This window comes from Molothrus aeneus, chromosome 10 (genome assembly GCF_037042795.1).
Source record: "Molothrus aeneus isolate 106 chromosome 10, BPBGC_Maene_1.0, whole genome shotgun sequence".
Classification (NCBI taxonomy): domain Eukaryota; kingdom Metazoa; phylum Chordata; class Aves; order Passeriformes; family Icteridae; genus Molothrus; species Molothrus aeneus.
Genome location: NC_089655.1, coordinates 5,056,778 through 5,079,463, shown reverse-complemented (window position 1 = coordinate 5,079,463; position 22,686 = coordinate 5,056,778). Strand labels below are relative to the sequence as shown.

General features: G+C 53.2%; 2 protein-coding genes across 2 annotated transcripts; one reads left to right on the top strand and one right to left on the bottom strand.

The window, feature by feature from the left end:
* Positions 1 to 252: 252 nt before the first annotated feature.
* Positions 253 to 11,872, top strand: DNAJB11 (DnaJ heat shock protein family (Hsp40) member B11). Its single transcript, XM_066556768.1, has 10 exons — positions 253 to 383; positions 609 to 765; positions 3,796 to 3,893; positions 4,791 to 4,923; positions 5,837 to 5,979; positions 6,555 to 6,637; positions 7,110 to 7,167; positions 7,663 to 7,774; positions 8,289 to 8,448; positions 11,494 to 11,872. Exons 1-10 carry the CDS (start codon positions 316 to 318, stop codon positions 11,556 to 11,558), a joined length of 1,077 nt encoding a protein of 358 aa, XP_066412865.1. The 5' UTR covers positions 253 to 315; the 3' UTR covers positions 11,559 to 11,872.
* A 5,975-nt stretch (positions 11,873 to 17,847) lies between these two features.
* On the bottom strand, positions 17,848 to 22,645 carry PROCR (protein C receptor). Its single transcript, XM_066556897.1, has 7 exons — positions 22,618 to 22,645; positions 21,403 to 21,490; positions 20,378 to 20,558; positions 20,226 to 20,310; positions 19,895 to 20,131; positions 18,781 to 19,047; positions 17,848 to 18,699 (listed from the first exon to the last, which is right to left on the bottom strand). Exons 1-7 carry the CDS (start codon positions 22,643 to 22,645, stop codon positions 18,587 to 18,589), a joined length of 999 nt encoding a protein of 332 aa, XP_066412994.1. The 3' UTR covers positions 17,848 to 18,586.
* Positions 22,646 to 22,686: the final 41 nt, after the last annotated feature.

Genomic DNA, 22,686 nt, shown 5'->3' with positions numbered 1-22,686 from the left:
CCGCCGCCCATTGGCTGAGACTGCCAGCGCGAGGGCGGGAAAAAGCGCTGCGCTCGCTGATTGGCTGTTCGGAAGGAAGTCACCCTGGAGGGGCGGTGGGGCGTGACCGGCGGGCTCGGCGGCGACGCTCCGGCAGGCGATTGGCCGGCGGCGGTGAAGTGTGAGCAGCCCATTGGCCTGCGTTGAGCGGCGGCGCGCTCGGATTGGCTAGCGTGGAACACCCCGCGCTCCCATTGGCTGGGGTCGGGGCGCTGCGGAGCCGCCGGGACGCGCCGCTCCCGCCGCTCCCCCTCAGCCGGCAGGGCCGGGCCCGCCATGGCCCCCGCCTGGATCGGCCGCCTCTGCCTGCTCCTGCTCTGCCTCTGCGGGGAGGCCGCCGCGGGGTGAGTGCGCCGGGCCGCGCCCACGGGTCTGGGGTTCCGCCTCAGCACCGGCCTTCCCCCTCCTCAGGCTCGGCAGGCGCGGCGCTGACGGGACCCCGCTCCCTTCCCCTCATCGCTCTCCTGTTCCCCCTCTCCCCTCTCCCTTCCCGTCTCCCTCCCATCCCCGTTCTCCCTCACCCTCTCCCCGCTCCCTTTCCCTCACCTTTTCTCTCCCCCCCACGGCAGGAGAGACTTCTACAAGATCCTGGGGGTGTCCCGCGGCGCCTCCATCAAGGACATCAAGAAGGCCTATCGCAAACTGGCGCTGCAGCTCCATCCCGACAGGAACCCCGACGACCCCCGGGCCCAGGAGAAGTTCCAGGACCTGGGCGCTGCCTACGAGGTGAGGCCGGGAGCCGGGAATGGCTCCGGGCTGGGAAGGGTGGATGGGGCTCGTAGTAAAATAAACCAGGCTGGATCTTGGCCATTGAGACTCGTGAGGATTCATCCTGGAGCGTTCAGGGGATGGGAAAGGAGGTTTGTGGGGAATTAAAGGCTCTTCCCTAAGGTGCAGCTGGAATCCCTCCTTCCCCTGTTACCATGTGAAATTCCATCTTCCCCCTGTTAATATAGTGAATTCCATCCCACATCTCTATTGTCACAGAATCCCAGGATGGTTTAGGTTGGAAGGGACTTAAAGATGATCTCATTCCATCTCTTCACCATGGGCATGGACACCTTCCACATCAAATTTCCTTTATTCCTTCTCATCAATTTCCATCCTCTCCCTATTACTACACCAAATTCCATCCTGCCCCTCTTAATACATCCAGTTCCAGGTACTCTCCCAAATGAAAACAGAGATCCAGAGCTTACCAAGTTGCTTTATAAGGGTCACCCAATTCTGGTTCCATTTCACCCAAAACAACCAAATCAACTCACTGTGTCCCACAGCCAATTCAGCAGAAGGATTTCCAAGCTGTCCTGGCTAAACACAGATAAAGACCTTGCAATGAAGGGCAGGTTGCTTTCCCTCCTATTACTACACCAAATTCTATCCTGCCCCTCTTAATACATCCAGTTCCAGATACTCTCCCAAATGAAAAACAAAGATCCAGAGCTTACCAAGTTGCTTGGAGAGCTGCTCCTGCCAGAGGACAGTCCAACACCCCTCAGCTCCCTCAGCCAGGAGGAAGCCAAGGCACCAGCTTAAAGTTCTTTGGAATTTATTCCCAGTTCCTCAGGGGAGGAGGGGAGGTGCAGCAGCTCCAAGTGTGTGTAGGGCCTGACTGGGATTAGTCTGAGCTGATGGGAAGTGAAAGGTGCTGGCCTTGGGTTTAGAGCATATTAAGTGAGAAAAGTAATTGTGGGACACAGCAGGATTCCTGTTATTCCATGATAATGTTGTGGCATGCAAATGATCCCCCACACCAATAGCCCAGTGCATTAAATGAATCAAATACAGATCATTGTATTGCCCAAGGGTGTGAAGTCAAAGCCTGCTTTCCTTACCTGTACATACACAGTGATGGAATGTTTCCTACATGTTTTCTGTCCTTTTTGTCCTCCTTCTGTCACTGCTGGACTCCATCTGCCCCTGCTCCCCACTGTGCAGCAGAGAGGAAAATGATGCTGAAAAATTTCATTAGCAAAAATTCCTAGCAGTGAATTCCTCTTTGGGTGGGAGCTTGGAGTCTCCTTTGGGAAGAACCCAGCTGCAGGTAAAAGGATTTGTAGCCTGGCTCCTGCTTCCATCCCTGGTGCTCCTCAGATATGCAAATATTCCTCAAAAGAGGAAGTGAGAGAACAGTTGGCATTTATTTCTTTGTGTTGAGAAAGAAAAATCTTCACTTTTGTTTTCTCTAAAAGCTGGGACCCCTTTTTAGTTCTGACTTATATAAACTGGCTTTATTATCACAGGAAAAATGAACATAAAGACATTTTTTGTGGGAAAAAAGTAATCCCCTATCATCTGCAGCACTTCAGGATTGATGCACAGGGAGCTGTGAGCTTGGTGCTGCTTCTGTGAGCTGGGATCTTGTTGGCACTTCCTGCTGGCAGAGGATTTCTCTGCCTCTTCCTCGAGTTCCAGCTGGTTTAAGTGTTTGCCAGCAGCTGAGATTATTCTCTCTATTCAAAAGCTGAGTGAAAAAGTGTTTGTAAAATGGAATCAGAAATCCAGTCTTCGTGTGTGTGAGCTTTGGAGGAAGCTTTTGATGCCCTCCCTGCCAGGTCTTCATCTGTGTTTAGCCAGGACAGCTTGGAAACCCTTCTGCTGAGTTAGCTGTGGGACACAGTGAGTTGATTTTTGGGCAGAATGGAACCAGAATTGGGTGTCCCTTATAATGCAGAATTTTCTTCACCATAAACTCTCTGTTAACAGCACTGCTGCTCAGGGGGTGGGTAGCTGATTATGGCAAAGCTTTCCCAAAAAATTGAGGGGAAAGTAGGTTAATGAACCTGCTCAGTGTCTTCATTTTCACAGGCTCAGTGATTCCAGCCCAGAGCTGTGTGCTCTGAATTCAGCTGTTTGAACCAGGAAAGAGACTGATCCCAGGAGAGGGACTGAGACTCTTCTGCAGAGCCATGAGTCTCAGGATGGATTTGGGAGGAGTTTCCATGGGAATCTCAAGTGGCAGAGGGACCACTGAACCCTTACCTGCTGGGTGAAAGTGATGAAGTCACTGCTAATTTTCCCTTGTTGCTAACATTTATCAGTGGTTATAATTCCACAGAATCTTAGCATGGTTTGAGTTGGTAGGGACCTTAAAGCTCATCCATTTCCACTCCCTGCCATGAGCAGGGACACCTCCCACTGTCCCAGGGTGCTCCAAGCTCCATCCAACCTGGCCTTGGACACTTCCAGGGATGGGGCAGCCACAGCTTCTCCAAACACCCCAAATTCAGCAGGTTTTCCTCTTTTAGCTGCTTCTCCACCTGTTGAGTTGCTTCTCCATCTGTTCCCACTCCTTCTGAAAGCCAACCTGCCAACTCTGGCATTTCCAAATATGATCAATGAGGGAGGAAGGGCAAGGAACACTAAATGTGACCAGAGACTTCTGGATCTCTGAGGCAGGAAGAGCAAAGATCAAAACTTAGGAAATAAAATCAATGCTTAAAAGTCATGGCTGAGACACAGGGATGGTGGTATGTGATTATTTGTCTCAGCATGTCCTGCTTTGTAGGATTTCAGTTATTCCTTGTGATTATTTTTTTAATATTTAAGATAAACTCAATGTTTATGTTTCCCAGTCTGCTCCTGCTTTTTTAATGAATGAAATGTGCTTTTTATGGGCTTAACTTTTCCAGACAGCACAGCAAGCAGAGCTCCTGTAGAGTCCCCAGTGAAAAGTGCTGAGAGGGCCCTCAGAGCCTTGTCTAACACCTCCCCTCAGCTCCAGATGAGCCTTTCCTCCATCCCTGCCTTTTCCAGGTGCTGTCAGATGAGGAGAAGAGGAAGCAGTATGATGCCTATGGAGAGGAGGGCCTGAAGGACGGGCACCAGAGCTCCCATGGAGACATCTTCTCCCAGTAAGGAGTTTTAACCCCTTTGGGCTGTCCTGCAGCTGCTGCTCTGATTCTGTGATGCTCAAGAACCCTTTTGATGGGGTTTTGCCTGGCCCAGGGTCTGATGTGCAAGTTGAGAATTTGAAGAAATACATTTACATGCAATTTCCAGTTTTGGTGTGCCCCACTCCTTGCTGCAAGCAGAAACCAGTGGAGACTTCCCATGTGGGCACCTCTGGGCACTGTGGGTGATTTTTCAGGTGCAGCACCTGCTTCAAACATGTGGAAACTTTCTCAGGTTATCTGTGTGTGATTGGGGTTTGACCTGTTGTCTCACATCACTTTGGGGACACTTTTCTTTCTGCAAAGCAATGCTATGGTGACTTGCACAGCCCCTGTAGAATTTGGAGCATTAAAAACCAAATGCACTTGCACATTGCTTGGACAGAACCTGATTTCCTGCCCCTTTGGATAAATTTCCTAAAATAATTCCAGAAGTTGCTCAGCTCCTGTAATCCTGGGTGAGGACTTGCACTGCTGCTCTGCTCTGTTCTGAGGGACAATATGCAGAATTCCTAGGGAGTTTTCCTCATCCCTCTTGTCCCCAAACTACTGAAAACCAACCTGCTAGCAGTGACTTGCAGTGCTACTCAGAGTTTACTCCTTTTGGTGGTGGCAGCTGAGCAGCAGTGCAGTGTGGAGAGGTCAGATTTTGAATGTTCTGCTCCAAATTTTGTTTTCTTTAGTGCAGAAAACTCTTCCAAAATGGCTGCTGCGTTTGAAGACTTCAGTTATGTTCTGCAGGAACAAAAAGAGGTTCCTGGGTTTACTCTGGAGCTTTAGGATTGCTGCTTTTTAGTGGAGTAGAAGCATTTGCCTAGAATTCCTCCTTCCTGAGCTAACCATTGTGCTTAACTCCAGTTTCTTTGGGGACTTTGGATTCATGTTTGGAGGGAGCCCTCGCCAGCAAGACAGGAATATTCCCCGGGGAAGTGACATCATCGTGGACCTGGAGGTCACACTAGAGGAGGTGTATTCAGGAAACTTTGTAGAAGTAAGTTTACTTGTCTCAGTGTTTCTTGTGTTCCCAGGTTTGAGGTGCCTGACCAGAGTTCAGAGTATCTTATCCCAAAAATTGGAGCTGAAATAGATGCTCCTTTTCTGGGTCTGGCAGTAGAGAATGTTGTGGTGCTATTTCCTGTAGTTTACTGAAGAAACCACACATTTATTCATCTTTTGCATCTGGCAGTGTCTCCATAAAGTGTGATAATACTGATTTGTTGGCTGTCAGTCAGCAGCTCAGCTTGAATAGTGCAGCAGCCCAGTTGAAAGAGGTGTAAATTGTCCTTCTGTAGAATTTAGGAATATTTGAGGGGCTGTTGATAAGCTTCAAATTCACTTTTCAATTTTTGTAAAACCACATTGAGAATTTTTCAGTCTCCTTCTACAGCTAAACATGTCACTGCAAGTTTCCAGATTATATAACTGAGAAGAGTATGTGGAAAATTATTATCTTCTTTTAAGCAAGCTCCATTTCTGGTGCTGACAATCCCTCCTGTCTGCTGGTTGGCTTTCCAGTGGTTGATTTTTGTGTTGTGGCTGTTGGGGGAACTCCAGATAATTTCCCCATTGTGTGGTACAAGGAAGTGTATTAACCAAAGTGTGGGGTGTTCCATCCTAGTGTTATCTTTCCTGTGTGGAAAGAGAATGGCAATAGTGATGTCAGAGAGAGCTTTTTTGGTGTTTATGTGTGATCACAAGGTGAAAACTTGTCATTGTTTTGCCAAGGCCACATTTGGAGCTATTGTGGCAGCACCACACCACAATACGTCCCTGCCTGTGGGACAGGGCTGGAATTAGCTGATTTTTAAGGTTCTTTCCAACCCAAACCATTCTCTGTTCAGAGAAATCCAGACCCTTATGGAGACCCAGGAACACTGACATCAGCCTCTCCCTCTTCCCTTCAGGTTGTCAGGAACAAGCCAGTGGCAAGACAGGCCCCTGGCAAACGGAAATGCAACTGCAGGCAGGAGATGAGAACCACCCAGCTGGGCCCTGGGCGCTTCCAGATGACTCAGGAAGTTGTTTGTGATGAGTGTCCCAACGTCAAGTGAGTTTGGTGCTCGTTCCTGCTCCACAGAATCCTAAATTCCGTGATTTTATGTAGGGACATCAATATAGGGAGGTTTATTCCAAAACCCACCGCTAGATGGGGGAACGCGCCTGTGTTCCCAGGAAGAGCTGGGGACATTGGGAAGGATTAACACCGGGTTCTCATTTCCAGGGAGCCACTCTCGATTCTTGCATCTGTTGGGTGCAGAGCTCCCCAATTTCCCCTTCCAGCCTTTTATTCCTTGCACAAAGTTCCACAGCTAGATCTGAAAGGGAAGCACACAGCTGGGAACAGCTGGATATGGAATGCCATGCTGAAATGGAATGCCATCGCACCCCCTGCTGCTGACTGTGTGTTTGGGAGCTTTCAACTTTGCCTCCTCTACTCCCTGAGTCTCAGCTCACCAGAAAGGCAGCTCTGACTCTCTAGGTTTAGATGTGAGCAAGGACAGCATGTGTGAGCTTGTGGGGGTGGTCTCCTTTCCCCAGGGACACAAATTAAAAGTTGAGATGAAGTTGAAATAAATAAATAAAGTTGCAAACCGAGTGCTGGGTTGCTCTTCCCCTTTTCAGGCTGGTGAATGAAGAGAGGACACTGGAAGTGGAGATAGAGCCAGGGGTGAGGGATGGCATGGAGTATCCCTTCATTGGGGAAGGTGAGTGTGTGCTCAGCTCTGAGCTGCTCCTCCTCCATGATCCTCTGGCACATGGTTCCCATGTGGTGGGAAGTGCTGTGTTCTCTGCATGTGCTGAAATCCAGGAGCATGTTCCTAAGTCTGGATAACACAGTTCCACTCCCTTAGCTGGGAGTGGGGACAACACCTGAGCAGGAGCATCTGTTCCAGGCTTGAGCCTTTGAAGGGATCCCCTCTGCCCTTCAGTGGCTAAAGGATTTCATTAACATGCAGACAGGTCTTCCAGAAAAGCAGAGGTGACCTTGCTGAGGCAGCACTCAGAAAGCCCTAAGCTCTTTAGGAGATGTTTAAGCAGAATTTTGGTCATCTAAAGATCAATTAGTTGGTTTTGGTTTTTTTTTTTTTTTTCCCTTTTAACTGTAATATCCTGCTTGTCTCTCCACTCATTCCTATTTCCTTTCCTTTAAACAAAACTTTGCTTTCTCCCCCACAGGTGAGCCCCACGTGGATGGGGAGCCAGGAGATTTGCGCTTCCGAATAAAAGTTCTGAAGTAAGTCTCTGGCCTAGCTGGGCTCTTGCTTGGCCAGATGGAGCTTGTCCTTTAGCAGGGCAGGTGCAGGACTGGCACTCAGGGCTATGCAGGATGCTCAGCCCTCGTGGTGCTGGAGGAGCTGGACTTGATGCTGTTAAAAGTAGAATTATCAAAGTATCCTATTTTTTTTGGCTTGAATTCACCATGTGTGATTCAGAATAAATATCTCCTTTTCCCTAGCACACAATCTTGCTATTGTAAGGAAATGCACTACTAAGAAAATTGCTGTGTGAGTCAGGACTTCTTGCCACACCTCACCACTCAGTGCCCTAGAAATAGAAAAGGCATTTATCAGTGCATATCTTATACAGGAAAATGAAGCTAAATTTGATTCATTCTTCACTTCCCCTCCTATTTATGATTTCTCCAACCTCCCAAATTGAAGGAAAGAAGCTCAAGGACCTGTTTCCCCTCTGGGGAAGGAGTAAAGTTCAATGGCTCTTATTTCCACAGGCACCCAGTGTTTGAAAGGAGAGGAGATGACTTGTACACAAACGTGACAATCTCGCTGGTCGAGGCACTGACAGGCTTTGAGATGGATATTGCCCACTTGGATGGGCACAAGGTGAGGCCCAGGGTGTTGTGTCCATCCCAAATTCACCTGCAGCTCCATGCTGAGGATTGGCTTGCTCAGGGTCTGGTCATCTACAGTATTCCTTCTGTTGGAGCATTTTCAGGCCAATGGACTCTCTATGAGAAGTGCCTCACTTCCAGGCTGTCCCAGCAGCAGAGGGTGGTGTTAGTTCTGGCCTGTGTCCAGTGAAACAGCCTGGACCCATGGGATATCACTGGTTTTGGCAAGGAATCAATGCCAGTTGGAGCTTTCCAGTGGGTTGGAAACAGAGTGTTTGAGTATTGGGGTGCACACACAGAACATGGACTGCCCCAGGAGGTGGTGGAGTCCCCGTCCCTGGATGTGTCCAGGGAACATCTGGATGTGGCACTCAGTGCTCTGTTCTGCTTGACAAGGTCAGAATCAGTCATGACTTGGAGTCAATGATTTTGGAAGTCTTTCCCAACCTCAGTGATCCTGGGATCTTGTAACACCACTAATGTTCTCACTTTCCTTTTCTCTCCAGGTTCACATTGTGCGGGATAAAACCACAAAACCCGGCGCCAAGCTGTGGAAGAAGGGAGAAGGTCTTCCAAACTTTGATAACAACAACATCAAAGGCTCCCTAATAATCACCTTTGATGTGGAGTTCCCCAAGGAGCAGCTGACGCCGGAGCAGCGGGAAGGTGCGTGCCCAGAGCCCTCAGCCTGAACCTGGCACAGCTCCTCCAGGGGCTGGAGCAGTCAGGAGGGGCTCTCCTGTCCCTGTGCCCCTTGTCCAACATAGCACAGTTGGCTGGTGGCCCCTGATGAACTCCCACTTCCCTTGGAAGCAAGGAAGCTTGGCTGCTGAGGTTGGGATGTGCTGCTGCTGGAATGCAGCTCTTGGCAAGTTTGCAGGTGCTTTGTTTTGGTGCTGCCCATCTGTCTGACCCCACAGCCTTGCTGGGCTCAGCCTCTGTCTGCTTTGCCTCGGCTGGAATGGGATCACAAAGGGTTTTCCAGCCCCTGCTGCTACTTTCTTGGAGGCAAGACTGGTGGAAATCCCTCTGCTGCTGAGGGTAAGGAATGTCTCACTGTGTCAGGAGAAGAGTTGTTCCTTCCCACAGCTCCTTCCAGCCTACTCCCTCTAGGACAGATCCGCTGCTCAGCTTCAAATGGAAGCCTGATGAACCATGTAGGAATCCTAAAATTGCCAGGAGGGTAAATCCTTAAATCCTATACTCCCAGCAGGGAATTCTTTGCTCCAGCAGCCTCTGTGGTTCTGCTGCTCCACATCAGAGTAGGAATCAAGGTTCTCATCCTCTGTCATGGGACAAAGATATTCCTGGCATGTACTAGTGCAGCTCTTCAGGAAATCCCCAGAACTTCTTCCAGGGCTTCTTCTGAAGTGGATTGTCTTCTTTTAGTGGATTTCCTGGACTCCTCAATTTTGTAGTGGGAAGCCAAGCACTGGGTGGGTTTTGGCCACACTGCTGCCCTGTGCAGTCCAGCTGGTGGCTGCAGCTCCAGATGTCCCAAGGTTCTTCCTGCAGCTCTTTGGGCTGGGGGCTCTGTACCTCTGGGCTGGGCTTAGAGTGATCCTGCTTCATGGTTTTATCCCTCTGCTTTCCCTCTTGTTCCAAGAGTATTGTACAGGGCACAATGGCCTCGTCACTGTGGAGTCTCAGTCCAGGCTCTGCTGCCCTTCCAGAAGCTTCATCAGGCAACAGCAGCTCTGAAACACATGTGAGGTTATTCCAGCTGTTGCTCTTGGCAGTTTAGAGGACCCTGGTCAAGGAGCAGTGACAGAAGCCTCCATGTTTTTGACAGAATTGCTCACACACCTCTGCGGATATCCGGGAACAGAGAGATGATGGCACTGGCAAGGGTGTGTTCAGGCAAAGGGCCTTGGGTGTTTCTCTCCCTCCCAAAGCAATTACACATTTCCCAGGGGAAGGTGACTGGGCAGGCAGTCAGATGCCTTTCTGTGTGCTGGGTATCTCCAAACATCCACGATATCAGGAGTTTTATGAGGGAATAGGTCTATCACTGCGTGTGGCAGCAGCTCAGTGTACACATTCAATGGAAAACTGTGGGCTTCAGAATTCAAAACATCCCTTTTTTCCTTATTGTTGGCAGTGCTCCTCATTTCTTATCTCCTGACCACATATCCAGCTCCTGGGGCTGTCAGAAGATACTCTGGCTCCAAGAGCACCACCCCCACCTTTGGAGTCACAGAAATAATATCCCTTCTTTCCTGCAGTGGGACTTGATCACTGCTGATCAGGGCTTCCTCTCCCTCTGTGCTGTAACCTGTCACTTCTTGTTGGTATCAACAACATTTCAAAGGAAAAATTGACTTCAGGCTGCACTTCAGGGAAGTGCAGTAGCACCAATTGTTAGGATTCCTGGTTGGAATTCCTGATTAAACCTTGGGTACATGTTGAAATATCCTGTGCACTACTGGGGGTGCTCTGCCAGAGGTGTGGGAGCTGCTGGGAAATGAGGTGTGGGATGGTGCTAATCCCAGTTTTTTTCAGGATTACACCTTTCTCCAGCTACAGCCTTCCTTTCTAAGAACCAGACATCCAGGAGCCACATCCTCTCACCCACCAGCTGGAAAGTGACTTGAAGGCTCCTCAGGAAGTGAATTTGCCTTGGAGAATGACTTGTTCTAATAATGAGCAGCTCCTGGATATGTGTTCACTTTGTCCTGGTGTTCCTGAAAAAAGTTCAGGAATCTCTGGCCATCAGGCAAGGAACATGAGAAGTTCTTGCCTGGCAGAGAGACATCCTGCTTCCAGTTACTACTTCCAGGGCAGTTTTCCAGTGTTTTAACACAGCTACTGTGACCCTTATGCATCCCATCACTGGTTTTCAAGGACAGTAGAACATGTAGCCAAAAAGATTTAAGGATAGACAAGCAGGACAAGGGTTACAGGGAGACAAACTGGTTTTTAGAAGGATTTCCTGAAGGATTTGCATGCCTAAAGGTTGGAATTTTCTTCTGTACAAGTAAATTGCTTGGTTTCATTACTGATAGTCAGTCTAAACCTCCCCTGGAGCAACTTGAGGCCATTTCCTCTCATCTTGTCCCTTGTTCCCCTGAACAGAGTCTGACCCCTCACCTGGCTGTCCCCTCCTGTCAGGAGTTGTGCAGAGCCAGAAGGTTTCCCCTGAGCCTCCTTTTCTCCAGGCTGAGCCCCTTTCCCAGCTCCCTCAGCCTCTCCTGGTGCCCCATTCCCTTCTCTGAACACGCCTCAGCCCTCAATGTCCTCCTTTTAGTTATTTGAAGGTCGCCCACAGTGTTGGGAGTTTCCCTCTCTTTTGGGCTCAGTGGTTTCTGAGGCTGCTCTGAGCTGTGTCCTGAGGGGTTCCAGGGCAGTGAGTGACCAGGCTGAGTTCATCAGAGGGGACTCCCTCTCTAATCTCTGGAAAAACAGTGACACATCCACCCTTGCCACTCTGCTTCCTCTGCTCCCTCTGGGCTTGCCCTTTAAGCAGCAGTGGAGACCTGCCAGCCCTTCCCTGTCGTGCCGTGCCGACCCCAGGAGATGAGCTATTATGGATTTAAGGGCTGACTCACTCTTTAGCCTGTTTGGTAAGAATTTGATACTGCCAGATCCTTGAACTGCCAGTTCCTTGGAGTGTTTAGTGTATGGGATTTCAGGAATGGGGAAGAAGTGCTGGAGAAGTCATCCTGTCATCTTTGCTGTGCTCTGCGTGTGACGCTCTCCCTTCCCTTGCAGGTCTCAAGCAGCTGTTGAAGCAAGGATCAGTGCAGAAGGTCTACAATGGATTGCAGGGATATTGATGTGTGGAAAAATTGGACTTCCCTGGAAATGCAAAGTCAGATTTGTTTGCAGTCTTTTCTCCTGCCCACTGTAGAAGGGGGAAGAGGGAGGGGGGCGATGGTTGAGGTTTAGCTCATCTTTGGTTTGTAAATTATGGAAGTGCTCAGAGTTTGGGGAAATACTTTTTCAGGACATAACTGGTGCTGCCTATCATGTTCCACGTCCTGGAACAACAGAGATTCCTTGAGCAGAAAAACAGAGGTGGGGGAAAGGAGTTTTAAATTCCACACAGATTGGAATTTCTGGTTTTTAAATATATTTTGATGTGACTTTTCTTGGCCATCTCAACATATTTTCATAGCTGCTCCTGCTTTTTATGTCCTTCGTGTAAATTTCTTCCAAATTCCTGTTGTTTTGGGGTGATATTTTTAATCCTAGCCCTTCCTACCCTTCCCCTCTGAGTCCAGAGTGTGGTATTGGTTCAGAATCTGGTTTTGGGGCAGGAATACTGGTGCTGTCGGAAGTGCACTGGGCTGTGTCAGGCCCTACAATTGATGAGGAAAAGAGTCTTTCAAGGCCTCTGTGGGCTCTCCTAACTACCACATCCCAAAAATTGGTCAGAAATTTGAAGTTGCACCAGCTTAGCAAGGACTCCATGGTCACAGTGGAATTTGGGAATGGCTCCTCATGGCCTTGGTTGTCCCTTGTTGCCCCCACATGGAACCAGTCTGGAAAAGCTCCCTCCCCTCCTGCGCTCTGTCCTCCGTGAGGACGGGTGAGGCTGATGGGAATAAAGTGTTTGTTGGAGTTGGAATGGCAAAACCTCCCTGGTGATGTGTTTCTGGGACAGACCTGGGCTTCCCTGTGCCAGGCAGCAGCAAAAATCATGGAATCAGTTAGGCTGGAAAAGCCCTCTGAGGTCAAGTCCAACCATTCCCCTAGCAGTGCCAAGGCCACCACTGCCCCATGTCCCCAAGTGCCACATCCACACGTCTGTTAAGCCCCTCCAGGGATGGGGACTCCACCACTGCCCTGGGCAGCTGTGCCAGTGCTTGACCACCCTTTTAGGCAAGGAATTTTCTGTCATACCCAATCTAAACCTCCCCTTGAACAACTTGAGGCCGTTGCCTCTTGTCCTGTCACCTGTTCCCTGGGAGAAGAGCCCAGTGCCACCTGGCTCCACGCTCCTCCCAGTTCCTTCAGGGGCTGTACAGTGGGATCCTTCCAGCTTCTCCCTACCCCATTCCCTCTTTGGGAAGTGGATGAGCTCTGGTGTGCCTCCAGGGAAGTGTTTGCTGGGGAGCAGCAGATGCAGCCTCAAGGTAGCTTTGTTTTCAGTTTACTCCCTGGGAGCAGGAAGCAGCTCGAGGTGGGCACAGCCCCTTGTGTCCATGCTGCCCTTGGTCCAGCAAGTCCCACCCACCCCTGCAGCTCCAGGGCAGTGACGCAGGGGAAGCAGCAGCCCTGGGAAGATTTCCTGTTGGATCCTGTGTACATTTGCCTTGGCAGAGCACAGCAGGGGCTTGGGGAGCAGCTGAGACAAACCCACAATGCCAAATTCCTGCTTCTCCTCAGAATCCATAAGGATAAAGTGGTAACTCCAGCTGAGGCTGCTTCCTTTGCCCACGATGCCCAGTTTTTTCCAGGTGCTGCCTCTGCTCCCCCTTAGTTCAAGTTTCTAGGAAACCTCAGATTTCAAAGAAGTTCCTTCCCATATTCCTGTTCCTGGGGCTGTTTCCTGTTATTCCAACCCCTTGCAACCCTGTTCACCTGTAGCAATAAATCCAAAAAGCCAGGATTTCACCCCTAAGCTCCATTGTGTAACCTCTCCTACCTGCACCCCCAGCAGCAGCCTGCAGGTTTATTTTGGGCCTGAGTCCTCGTTCCCACTGCTGCTTTTCCTTTCCCTGCTAATTCCTTTCCTTCCTGTGGTTTGTTTTTATTGCATTGTGGGGCCAGACTCTTTGGAGAACACAACAATGGCTGCAGAGCCCCAGCTTGCACACCAGCAGGGAGAAAGACAGGAAAAAAAGCCCCAAATTCCAACCAAAACTCCCTGCTTCCTTCCACCCTTCCCCCATGATGTGGGGTGTGTTCAGAACCAGCTTCCAACACCTTTCCCACCTCCAGACAAAGCTTCCAGGGTTCCATGCTTTTGCCCAGCAGCAACAGCAGTGCTTGCTCAAACTTTCCCAGTGGTTTTGGTTCTGGCCCACTCACAGTGTGCTTGTTTTAGGATCATGGAATATTTGTCCTCCAAGGACTGGGGGTGCAGAGGGTGCTGGGTGTCCATGGCATTCCCTGTCCCCTTTTCCTGTGACATGGAGCTGGTGGAAGCAAATTATGGCACACATGGATTCCTTTATCCATAGAAATGCTTCCCATGAGGTTTAGGTGTTCACACCTTGGTCTGGCACCAAACAAGGATCCTGACTGAACATCCAGGCTGGGAATTCTGTAATGCACAGCTTGAATTTCCAGTCCTTTCTAAGCAATGCCATTCCCAAACTGGAACAAATAAACACAAATTTCCTGGGCCTCTTTTAACCTAAATCCTTGGAACGGTGAGGATTGTGAGGGCTCAGATGAAGGCATCTTGCTCAAATCTTCTAGGAAAACACTTGTCCTTGGAATGCACTCCCAGAAGTCCCTGCTGCTTTGGGAAGGCCTGGCTGAAATGGGGTCCTGGTTTATTCCTGAAGGGAATGGTTTTCAGCACCTCCAGGGGCTGTGTGTGTTCTTTCAGGGCCTCACCACAGGCTGGCTTTTAGATGTCATCACCTCCATCAGCTGTGTTCCCACCCTTTGGCTGTATCCCTCCCATCCCAGGGGAGGGGAAGGAGCAGATGGGATGAGAATTCCATAGCAGGTTGATGATGGGAGGGAACACAGGGCTCAGATCCATCATGCCCTGCAGCCTTGTCTGTGTTTTCTGTCCCTCCACAGCCTGGGCTGGCTGCACCTAGAGCCACATTCCCTATCCCAGACTGGAGGGTGAAGTTCTGGGGCTGCTCCAAGGAGCTGGTGTGGGGGTCTTGGGAGGAGAGCTTTGCTCCCAATGGCCTCAGTCACACTGAAGGCTGCTCCCAACTCTGGGAAGTGGGTGAAAGTGTTCCCAAACAGCCATTTTCCCAGGGAAACGTCTCTGAATGCACGGTGCAAGCAAGCTTGGGCTTTTCCAAAGAAAAATCTTGTTTTTTCATATCTTTGTCTCCTTCTGAACCTTTCTGCTCCAGGGCTGGGCAGTGGAGGAAGAAGGGAGAAGGGACTGGTGCCAGGAGAGGTTTATTCTGTTTGGAGTGGGAACCTCCAGCTGGGAAAGAAGGTGAAGCAATGATTTTTCGCTGGACTCTTGACTGTGATTCCCAGCCAGGAGTCCCCATCCCATCCCTGCTCGCCTGCATTGCAGGAGCTGGTGGAGCAGCCTGGCCTGCTCCGGAGCAGCCCCCGGGGGCAGGGCAGAGGTGTGGGATGGGTGGTACCGCTGCCACCTATCCCTGCTCCTGGCCAGCAGCCAGCTCTCTCCTCCCCTTTCCTCCTGCTGACCTGGGAGGTGAGCGGGAAGGGAAGAGGGCAGCGCTGGGCACCGCGAGGAGGGAGTGGCCAGCAGCACGGCCCTTCCCTGTGCTGAGAGGCTTCTCCAGGGAGCTGCTCCTTTCCATGTGGGAGCAGGAGGCTGCTGGGAAGCAAATCCCCTCGCCCCCAGTGCAGTCTCTGGTGTTAACAAGCATGTCCCAAAGTCAGGAATTAAAACATCTGTGGCTGTGACACCGTGACCTCTGAGAATTTGGAAGGATGGGGTTTGTTTAGTCCTGAAAAGCCACAATGACACCAGTGCAGGCGCCGAGTGCGTAAGAGGTGTTTACAGGGATAATCCCGCTTCCTTCCAGATGGATCCCATCAGCCCCACTTTTTTCCCCCCTCCCACCCCAGCAGGCACCAGAGCCCATCCATCACTGGTTTTAGGCAGCTCCTGGAGCCATCCAGCCCTTTGTCCTGAGGCACAGCAGCTCCCAAAGGACACGGGTGGAGATACCAACCTTGCAGAGGGAGCTGATGTCCTAAAGGAAATGGGGTGACCTGCCCATCCCGTCCAAGTTCCCCATGGGCTGGGTGAAGGAAGGAGCTGGTGCACAAGGACATTGCCTCACTGGAACAAGTGAGGATCACTTGTTGGATCAAGGCTAGGGCAGATTATCTGAGCCCTTATCCAAGACAGCAGCAGCAGAGCAGGCTGATGGAAAACAAAGCCTTGCCTGGCAATCGCTGCAGATAACAGGGATGGGTCACTCGGGGAGCTGGTTAAAGCTGCCAGAGGCTTCCATGCAGGTTCATTCACCCTCCTGCACAGCACAGAAGTCCTCCAAGGAGAAAATTGAAACCACCCCTCGCTGATGGGATACGCACTGGCGCCCATCCCGAGCTGTGATCGGAGCGGAAGAGCGACCAAATTTGGGAAAGGGTGAGCCGTGCATGTGGCTGCTGGCTGCCAGGAATCTGTGTTGGAGTGGTGCTGGAAGAGGAGCCCAGCTCCCAGTTCTGAGGCAGCTGGGCTACTGTCCCCCGGCTGCCACACCCAGCCAGGCCTTACCATGAGACACTTGAGGGTTTTGGGGAGAGGAAATTTTTGGATGTGTTGGAGGTGGATGCTGCCATCATAACCCTTTGCTGCTGGCCACCACATCCAGGACGGACACTGATGTCACCTCCAGGGAGGTGCCTTGGGATGGAGGTGCCAGGTTGGGTGCATTGCCCATGGACACCAATGAAGATGAGGCTGTTCCTTGGGGTTCTGCACTTTTAGGGGATCCCCACTGCCCAGTCCCTTGTGGAAACTCAAGAGCAGCAGCAGAGACAGCTCCGTTCTGGAGCGTTCTCCAGACACACACAGGAAAAAGGCTTTTTTGGAGCTGTTTGAAGTGGACAAGCTCAGACTTGCTCATCTGTCCAAAAGATGACACATTTCTGGAGCAAAGCAAGTTCTGCTGTTCCAGGCCTCCCCCCCAGTGTTTGCCACCTGGGTCTGTCAGTCCCGGGTGCCATCTCCACTCCATCACAGCCACGGGCATCCCACAGCACCCGCACTCAGCCATCCCAGCCAGAGCAAGGAGCTGCAGCCCAGGGAGAGGGGACTGAGATCAGGAATCACTCCAAGTCTTGAGGACCACAGTGCAACATCTGCAGGTAGCAGAGATGCCCCGAGTCTGAAACTCAAAGCAGAGCTGGAAATGCAGCAGCTTCTCCCAGCTGGAAGGGATTGAATCCCTTTGCAGATGCAGCACGTGTGACCTTGGGCACTGCCCTGGTGTCCCTGGATGGCCCTGGAGCACTCAGCCCACAGCAGAGCTCCTGCCAAGGGCGCTGCTCCAAGGGCTGAGCCGTGACGTTCCAGACCTCGGCCGTGTTGTTTTGGATTCTCTGGCCTCTAGGAGCCCGCCAAGGGTGGGGAGCGCCCCAGCCCCTGCCCCAGGAGCCTGGGGGAGGTGGGGGCTGCTCCAGGGGTGGCTGGGGGCCAGGGTGATGAGATGTGGCCTTTGGAGACCTCCTCCTCCTCTATCCCTCTATGAGGACAACCCCTAAGGTCATCTTTGCATCTCTTCTGTCCCTCGTCTCTTTTCCCATCTTCCCTCATCCCACCCTCTCTTGCTCGCAGGGTGTTTAGAAAAGAAAGAGCTGGAAGCTAATCCAGGAAAGCCTCTCTCTCCTGTCCCCAGCCAGCTCCTGGCTCCCTTCCTGCTGCCAGAGCAGTGGAGATGCACAGGAGAGCTCAAAATCCACTTTCGGGTGAAAGGGAAACGTGGTCAAGAGTTTCTTATCGACACAATCAAAGTTTAAACAGCCAGAGTGGAGGTTTTAGCTCAGATTTGGATTGTGGAAAGCTGTCCCCTCACAGCTGTGTGTACTTGACCTCAGCATCTTACACTGAGCAAGGTAATGAAAAACATTGAGAAAATTACTCAGTTGAGTCAGACCAAAGCTGGGAGAGGGTTGAAATGAGTTCAGGAAGTGCAAACACCACCAGTGTCTTTCCAGAGACCTGGAAAACTTAGCACACAACCCAAGGTCTGGCACAGGGGCTGGCAACACCAGCAAGCCCACCCAGCACCAGCAGCCATGGGCCAGGATGGATCCACAGCCCCACAGCAGTGCTGCCAAGGGGAATAAGAGCAGCCAGAGGTGTGGTGGGAGCTGATGGGTGGTTTTATTACACAAGGTGTGACATCCTCCCTCCATCTCCTCTGGAACAGGGATGAACGAGGGTTTAACACCATCCTTTTAACCACTCCATGGCTGTTTCTCCTGCTGCTTTCCCCCCCACTCCTCTCCCCCCCATTTTCCCATCCATGCCCAGTGTTTCTGTGTGGAGCCTCAGTGCGTTGCTGAAGTGAGGGCTGTCCACAGGGCTGGGGGCTGCTGGAGGGGTCAGCCCAGCTGGGACAGGACTGGGAAGCCACCAGTGTCCTTGGGGAGCAAAGCCTGTGGCACTGGGGACATGCATCCATTGTGAGGGATGGGCTTGGTCCCCTGATGGGCTTTCATCCCCGTCTGTCTCTATGCAGGGATGATTGATCCATCCCTGCCTCCTCAGGGTGATGATGGATCCATGGAGAGTTCCTGGATCCTTGGGGTGATGAGGGATCCACGGAGAGTTCCTGGATCCTTGGGAAGATGATGGATCCATCCCTGCCTCCTCAGGGTGATGATGGATCCATGGAGAGTTCCTGGATCCTTGGGGTGATGAGGGATCCACGGAGAGTTCCTGGATCCTTGGGGTGATGATGGATCCATCCCTGACTCCACAGGGAGATGATGGATCCATGGAGAGTTTCTGGATCCTTGGGAGGATGATGGATCCATCCCTGCCTCCTCAGGGTGATGATGGATCCATGGAGAGTTCCTGGATCCTTGGGAAGATGATGGATCCATCCCTGACTCCACAGGGTGATGATGGGTCTGTCCCCCGCCTCCACGGGGTGGTGATGGCTGCACAGGGAGATGACAGGTGCATCCCCTGTGTCCATGGGGTGACATGGGACAGCTGCCCACGCTAGCAGCTCCCTCCTGTGCACAGGAAGATGCCCAGGGCCATGCCCAGCAGGCCGAGGCTGCCCAGGACCAGCCCCAGCACCAGCGGGGTGCGCGATCGGCCGCTGACTCTTCCTGCAAAAGGCGAGAGGGACAGAGGTGACAACTGGGCCAATCCACCACGTCCCCAGCCCCAGCCCCGGCCCCAGCACGGACCTGTCCTGGCGCTCTGAGCCTGCAGGAGGCTGACACAGGTGGTGTTGAGGAAATACTGCAGGTCCTGGGTGGTTATGGGGTATTTCATCAGCTGCTGCTGAGCGAAGGCGGCCACCGGGAGCTCTCCGGGCCAGCGCCGCTCCCAGGTGGCGCTGGGGACGTGGAAGCTCAGGAACGCCGTCCTGTTGAGGGTCACCTCGTAGAAGCTCTGGGCTGTGCCGTTGGGGTAGAGGCGGCAGCCGAGGTGGCAGCACAGGTGATGGGTGACTGCAGGGACAGAGGGAGGGGACATGGTCACCAAGCTCTCGGTCTGAGCACCAGCAGCAAACTGGGCACGGAGTTTGCACAGCCTCAGCACCACCCACAGCTTTGATTGCCCTCGGTTTGAGCATGGCAGTGACCGGGATTATTTTCCTTCCCTTATCCCCACCCAGCACAGCTCTGGTTCTGCAGAGAGGGAGGCTCTGGGCACAGAGCTCATGGCTCTTGCGGATGGAGCGAGACACCAGACAGGGACACCGGGAGGAGAGGGACAGATCATGCCTGAGACTCCGGGGTGACACCCGGCTCCCCAAAGGTACAGAGCGTGGGGCTGGGGCAAAACCGGTTTGGGGGTAACCAAGGAAAGGAAAGGAAAGAGCACCTCGGGCAGGAGCAGCAGAAGCGACAGGGCTTGTGGGCAGAGCCAGCAGGAGCACGAAACCATCGGCAGCAGCGTCCCACAGCTCCCACAGGCTGCTGGATGCAGGCAGGGTTCCAGTGGGATACAGATGGGACGCAGGCAGGGTTCCAGTGGGATACAGGTGGGATGCAGGCAGAGCACAGGCAGGAGCAGACAGGGTTCCTACACCTCACCACCCCACAGGCTGCAGCCCCCAGCCCTTTTCCTGAGGACCAGCAACAGGTTGAGCATCATCCCGTTCCCAGGGTGTGCTCCGGGTAAGAAATTCCCGGCTCCATAGAAGGGCTCCCTTTGCCCACAGGGAGGTTTTGCACGTTGCTGTGTCCCCATCCCTTTGCCCATCTGTCCCTGCAGAGCCATCCCCGGGCATGGCAGCATGGAAGAGGCTCCCATTCCCCAGGGCACCCATCCCGTCCCCCGGGCACCACTCACAATCGGTGGGTCTCTCCTTGTTGAAGAACATCACCAGCTTCCTGAAGTTCCCCAGGTAGGTGATCACCTCGTCCTGCCGCCGGGCCCAGGCGTCCGGAGGCTCCAGCGGGAGCACCTGGGTGACATTATTCCCTTCCAGGACATGGCTGAGCTGCCCATTCAGGCTGGCGTTCCCCCGGAACATGGAATTGCCCTTGTAGACGCGGGTCAGCTGGAGCATGGTGAAGGCGAGCGGAGCTGCGGGACACGCGGGACATCAGCCACCGTCCCGTCACCTGCCGTGAGCCCCGTGTGCCCCCACGCCAACCCCGCTGTCCCCAACCAGCCTTACCTGCCTGCTCAGCCCCGCAGCCCAGGATCCCGCCGAGCAGCAGCAGCCGCAGCATCGTGGGGACGGGAACCGCGCTGGGGACACGCTGGGGACACGCTGGGGACACGCTGCTGTCCCGGTTCGCAGTTCAGCCCCGGCACCGCGCTGGGGACACGCTGGTGGCCCCGCTGCTGTCCCGGTTCGCAGTTCAGCCCCGGCACCGCGCTGGGGACACGCTGGTGGCCCCGCTGCTGTCCCGGCTCGCAGTTCAGCCCCGGCACCGCGCTGGGCTCTGTTGGCGCTGCTGGCCTCGCGGCTGGCCTGGGGGATGTTAAGCGGGCCGGGGAGGTGGGGCTGTGGGGGGAGGAGAGCGGGACTCCGGCCAGGTCTCTCCCATTTCCTTAACCCGAGCCACCCCTTCCCTGCCGGATGTGCCGGGCCCCGCGGTGCCTGAGGATGCAGGATGAGGCTCCAGCTCCTCCTGGCACAGATGGAATTGGGCGAGCTGCCAACACCTGACTCAGTTTCCCCATGGGCAGGGCCCTGTCCTACCCCCCGGGGGATGTGGGAGAGCAGGGGGACACCGTGATGGGGAGCATTGCCAGGGAATGGGGAGTATTGGAGGGAGCAGCCTCCCAGCACCACACTGCACCCATATGGATCCCATTCCCTGAGGGGTGCCATGGGGTTCCCCCCGCTCAAAGGGACATCTCAGGGTCACCTGTAGGATCCCATCCCCCGTGGAGAGGGCATCCAGCAACAGGACCCCCCTCCCTGGGAAGACGTGACACTCTGGGTAGCTGAGATGGGCAGTGGGGATGAGAAATCAATGGCAGGATCAAACCTCCATGAGTTTGTTTTTTAATTACATCTAAAATAATTACAAATTAAACATTTTAAAATGTGAAATTTCTGCTAAATGCTCCAGCTCATGTCATTGGCACAGATAACACAGCCTGGGGTGGCAAATAATGGCATCCATGCCATGGCACAGAATACAGGCATGGAATGCTCTGGGTGGGCTGGGATCTGAAAGCCCAATTCATTCCATCCCATGCCATAGGCAGGGACACCCAGGTGGCTCCAAGCCCTGTCCAACCTGGCCTTGGACACTTCCAGGGATCCAGGGGCAGCCACAGCTGCTCTGGGCCTCGGCACCCTCACAGCCAAGAATTTCTTCCCAGTATCCCATCTGAACCTGTCCACTGGCAGTTTGAAGCCATTCCCTTCTGTCAGGGTCCTTGGGAATATTCTCTCTCCATGTTTCTTGTTGGCTCCTTCAGGCACTGGAGGGCCACAGTGAGGTCACCTGGAGATTTCTCCAGGCTGAGCAATCCCAGCTGTGCCAGCCTTTCCTCCCAGCAGAGCTGCTCCATCCCTCTGCTCACCCTGGTGCCTCCCCTGGACTCCCTCCAGCAGCTCCAGGCCCTTTCTGTGCTGGGCCCCAGGGCTGGGGCTGCTCTGCAGGTGGGGTCTCACCTCAGCAGGGCAGAGGGGCACAATCCCAACCCCTTTCCTGCTGCCCACCCTGGGATCAGCCCTGCACAGGAGGGTCCTGGGATGGGGCATGGCCAGCCCTCACCATCTGCAGCCCCAAGTCCTTCTCCAGGGGCTGCTCCCTCCGCTCATCCCCAGCCTGGATTGATCCCAGGGGCAGCAGCAGCACTTGGTGCTGTTAAACCTCAGGAGATTCCCATGGGTTCTTCTGGAGCTTGTCCAGGGCCCTCTGGATGGCCCCGTCCTTCTGGGGTGTCACTGCACCCTCAGCCTGGTGTCACCTGCCAACCTGCTGAGGGTGCCCCAACCCTCTGTGCCAGTGACGGAGACCTTAAATATCACTGGTCCCAGCACAGACCCTGGGACACCACTGGGCACTGATGGCCACTGTGAGCCACTGACCCTCTGGATGTGACCATCCAGCCAATCCCTAATCCATCTGACAGTCCATGCATGGAACCCAGCTCTCTCCAAAGCAGAGAGAAGGATGTTGGGTGGGATTGTGTCCAGGCTGTCTAGAAATCGGCATAAATGTCATCCATAACCTTTCCCTTGCCCACTGAGAGAGTGACCCCAGCAGAGAAGGCCACTGGGCTGGTGTGGCAGGACTTGCCCTTGGTGCAGCCGTGCTGGGTGTCCCGGGTCATCTCCTGTCCTCCCTGCTCCTGCCTCAGCAGAGCTTCCAGGAGGGCCTAGCCCGGGATACTCCCGAGCACAGAGGGGAGGCTGACGGGCCCAGGCTCCTCCTTTCCACCCTTTTTGAAGATGGGGACAAGGAAAAACTCCGTTTTCTTCCAATCACCTGGGACCTGACCGGACATCCATGACCTTCTAAATATCCTGGAGAGCGGCTGGGCAGCTCCATCAACCAAATCCTTCAGGACTCAGCGACGGAGCTCCCGCAGGATGTCCCCACTGTCCCGCACGATATAATAGCGCACCATGCCGCGGCACGGCGCGACGTGTCCCGCCGTCTGTCGCTCCG

Excerpts from the sequence above, each read along its gene's own strand:
- PROCR (XM_066556897.1), bottom strand. The coding sequence starts at position 22,645 with ATGGTGCGCTATTATATCGTGCGGGACA. Across the intron at positions 21,491-22,617 it reads CTATTATATCGTGCGGGACA|TGCCTGAAGGAGCCAACAAG; the intron begins GTGGGGACATCC and ends GTGGCCCTCCAG. Across the intron at positions 19,048-19,894 it reads CAAGGAGAGACCCACCGATT|TCACCCATCACCTGTGCTGC; the intron begins GTGAGTGGTGCC and ends CTGTCCCTGCAG.
- DNAJB11 (XM_066556768.1), top strand. The coding sequence starts at position 316 with ATGGCCCCCGCCTGGATCGGCCGCCTCTGCCTGCTCCTGCTCTGCCTC. Across the intron at positions 384-608 it reads TGCGGGGAGGCCGCCGCGGG|GAGAGACTTCTACAAGATCC; the intron begins GTGAGTGCGCCG and ends CCCCCACGGCAG. Across the intron at positions 766-3,795 it reads ACCTGGGCGCTGCCTACGAG|GTGCTGTCAGATGAGGAGAA; the intron begins GTGAGGCCGGGA and ends TGCCTTTTCCAG.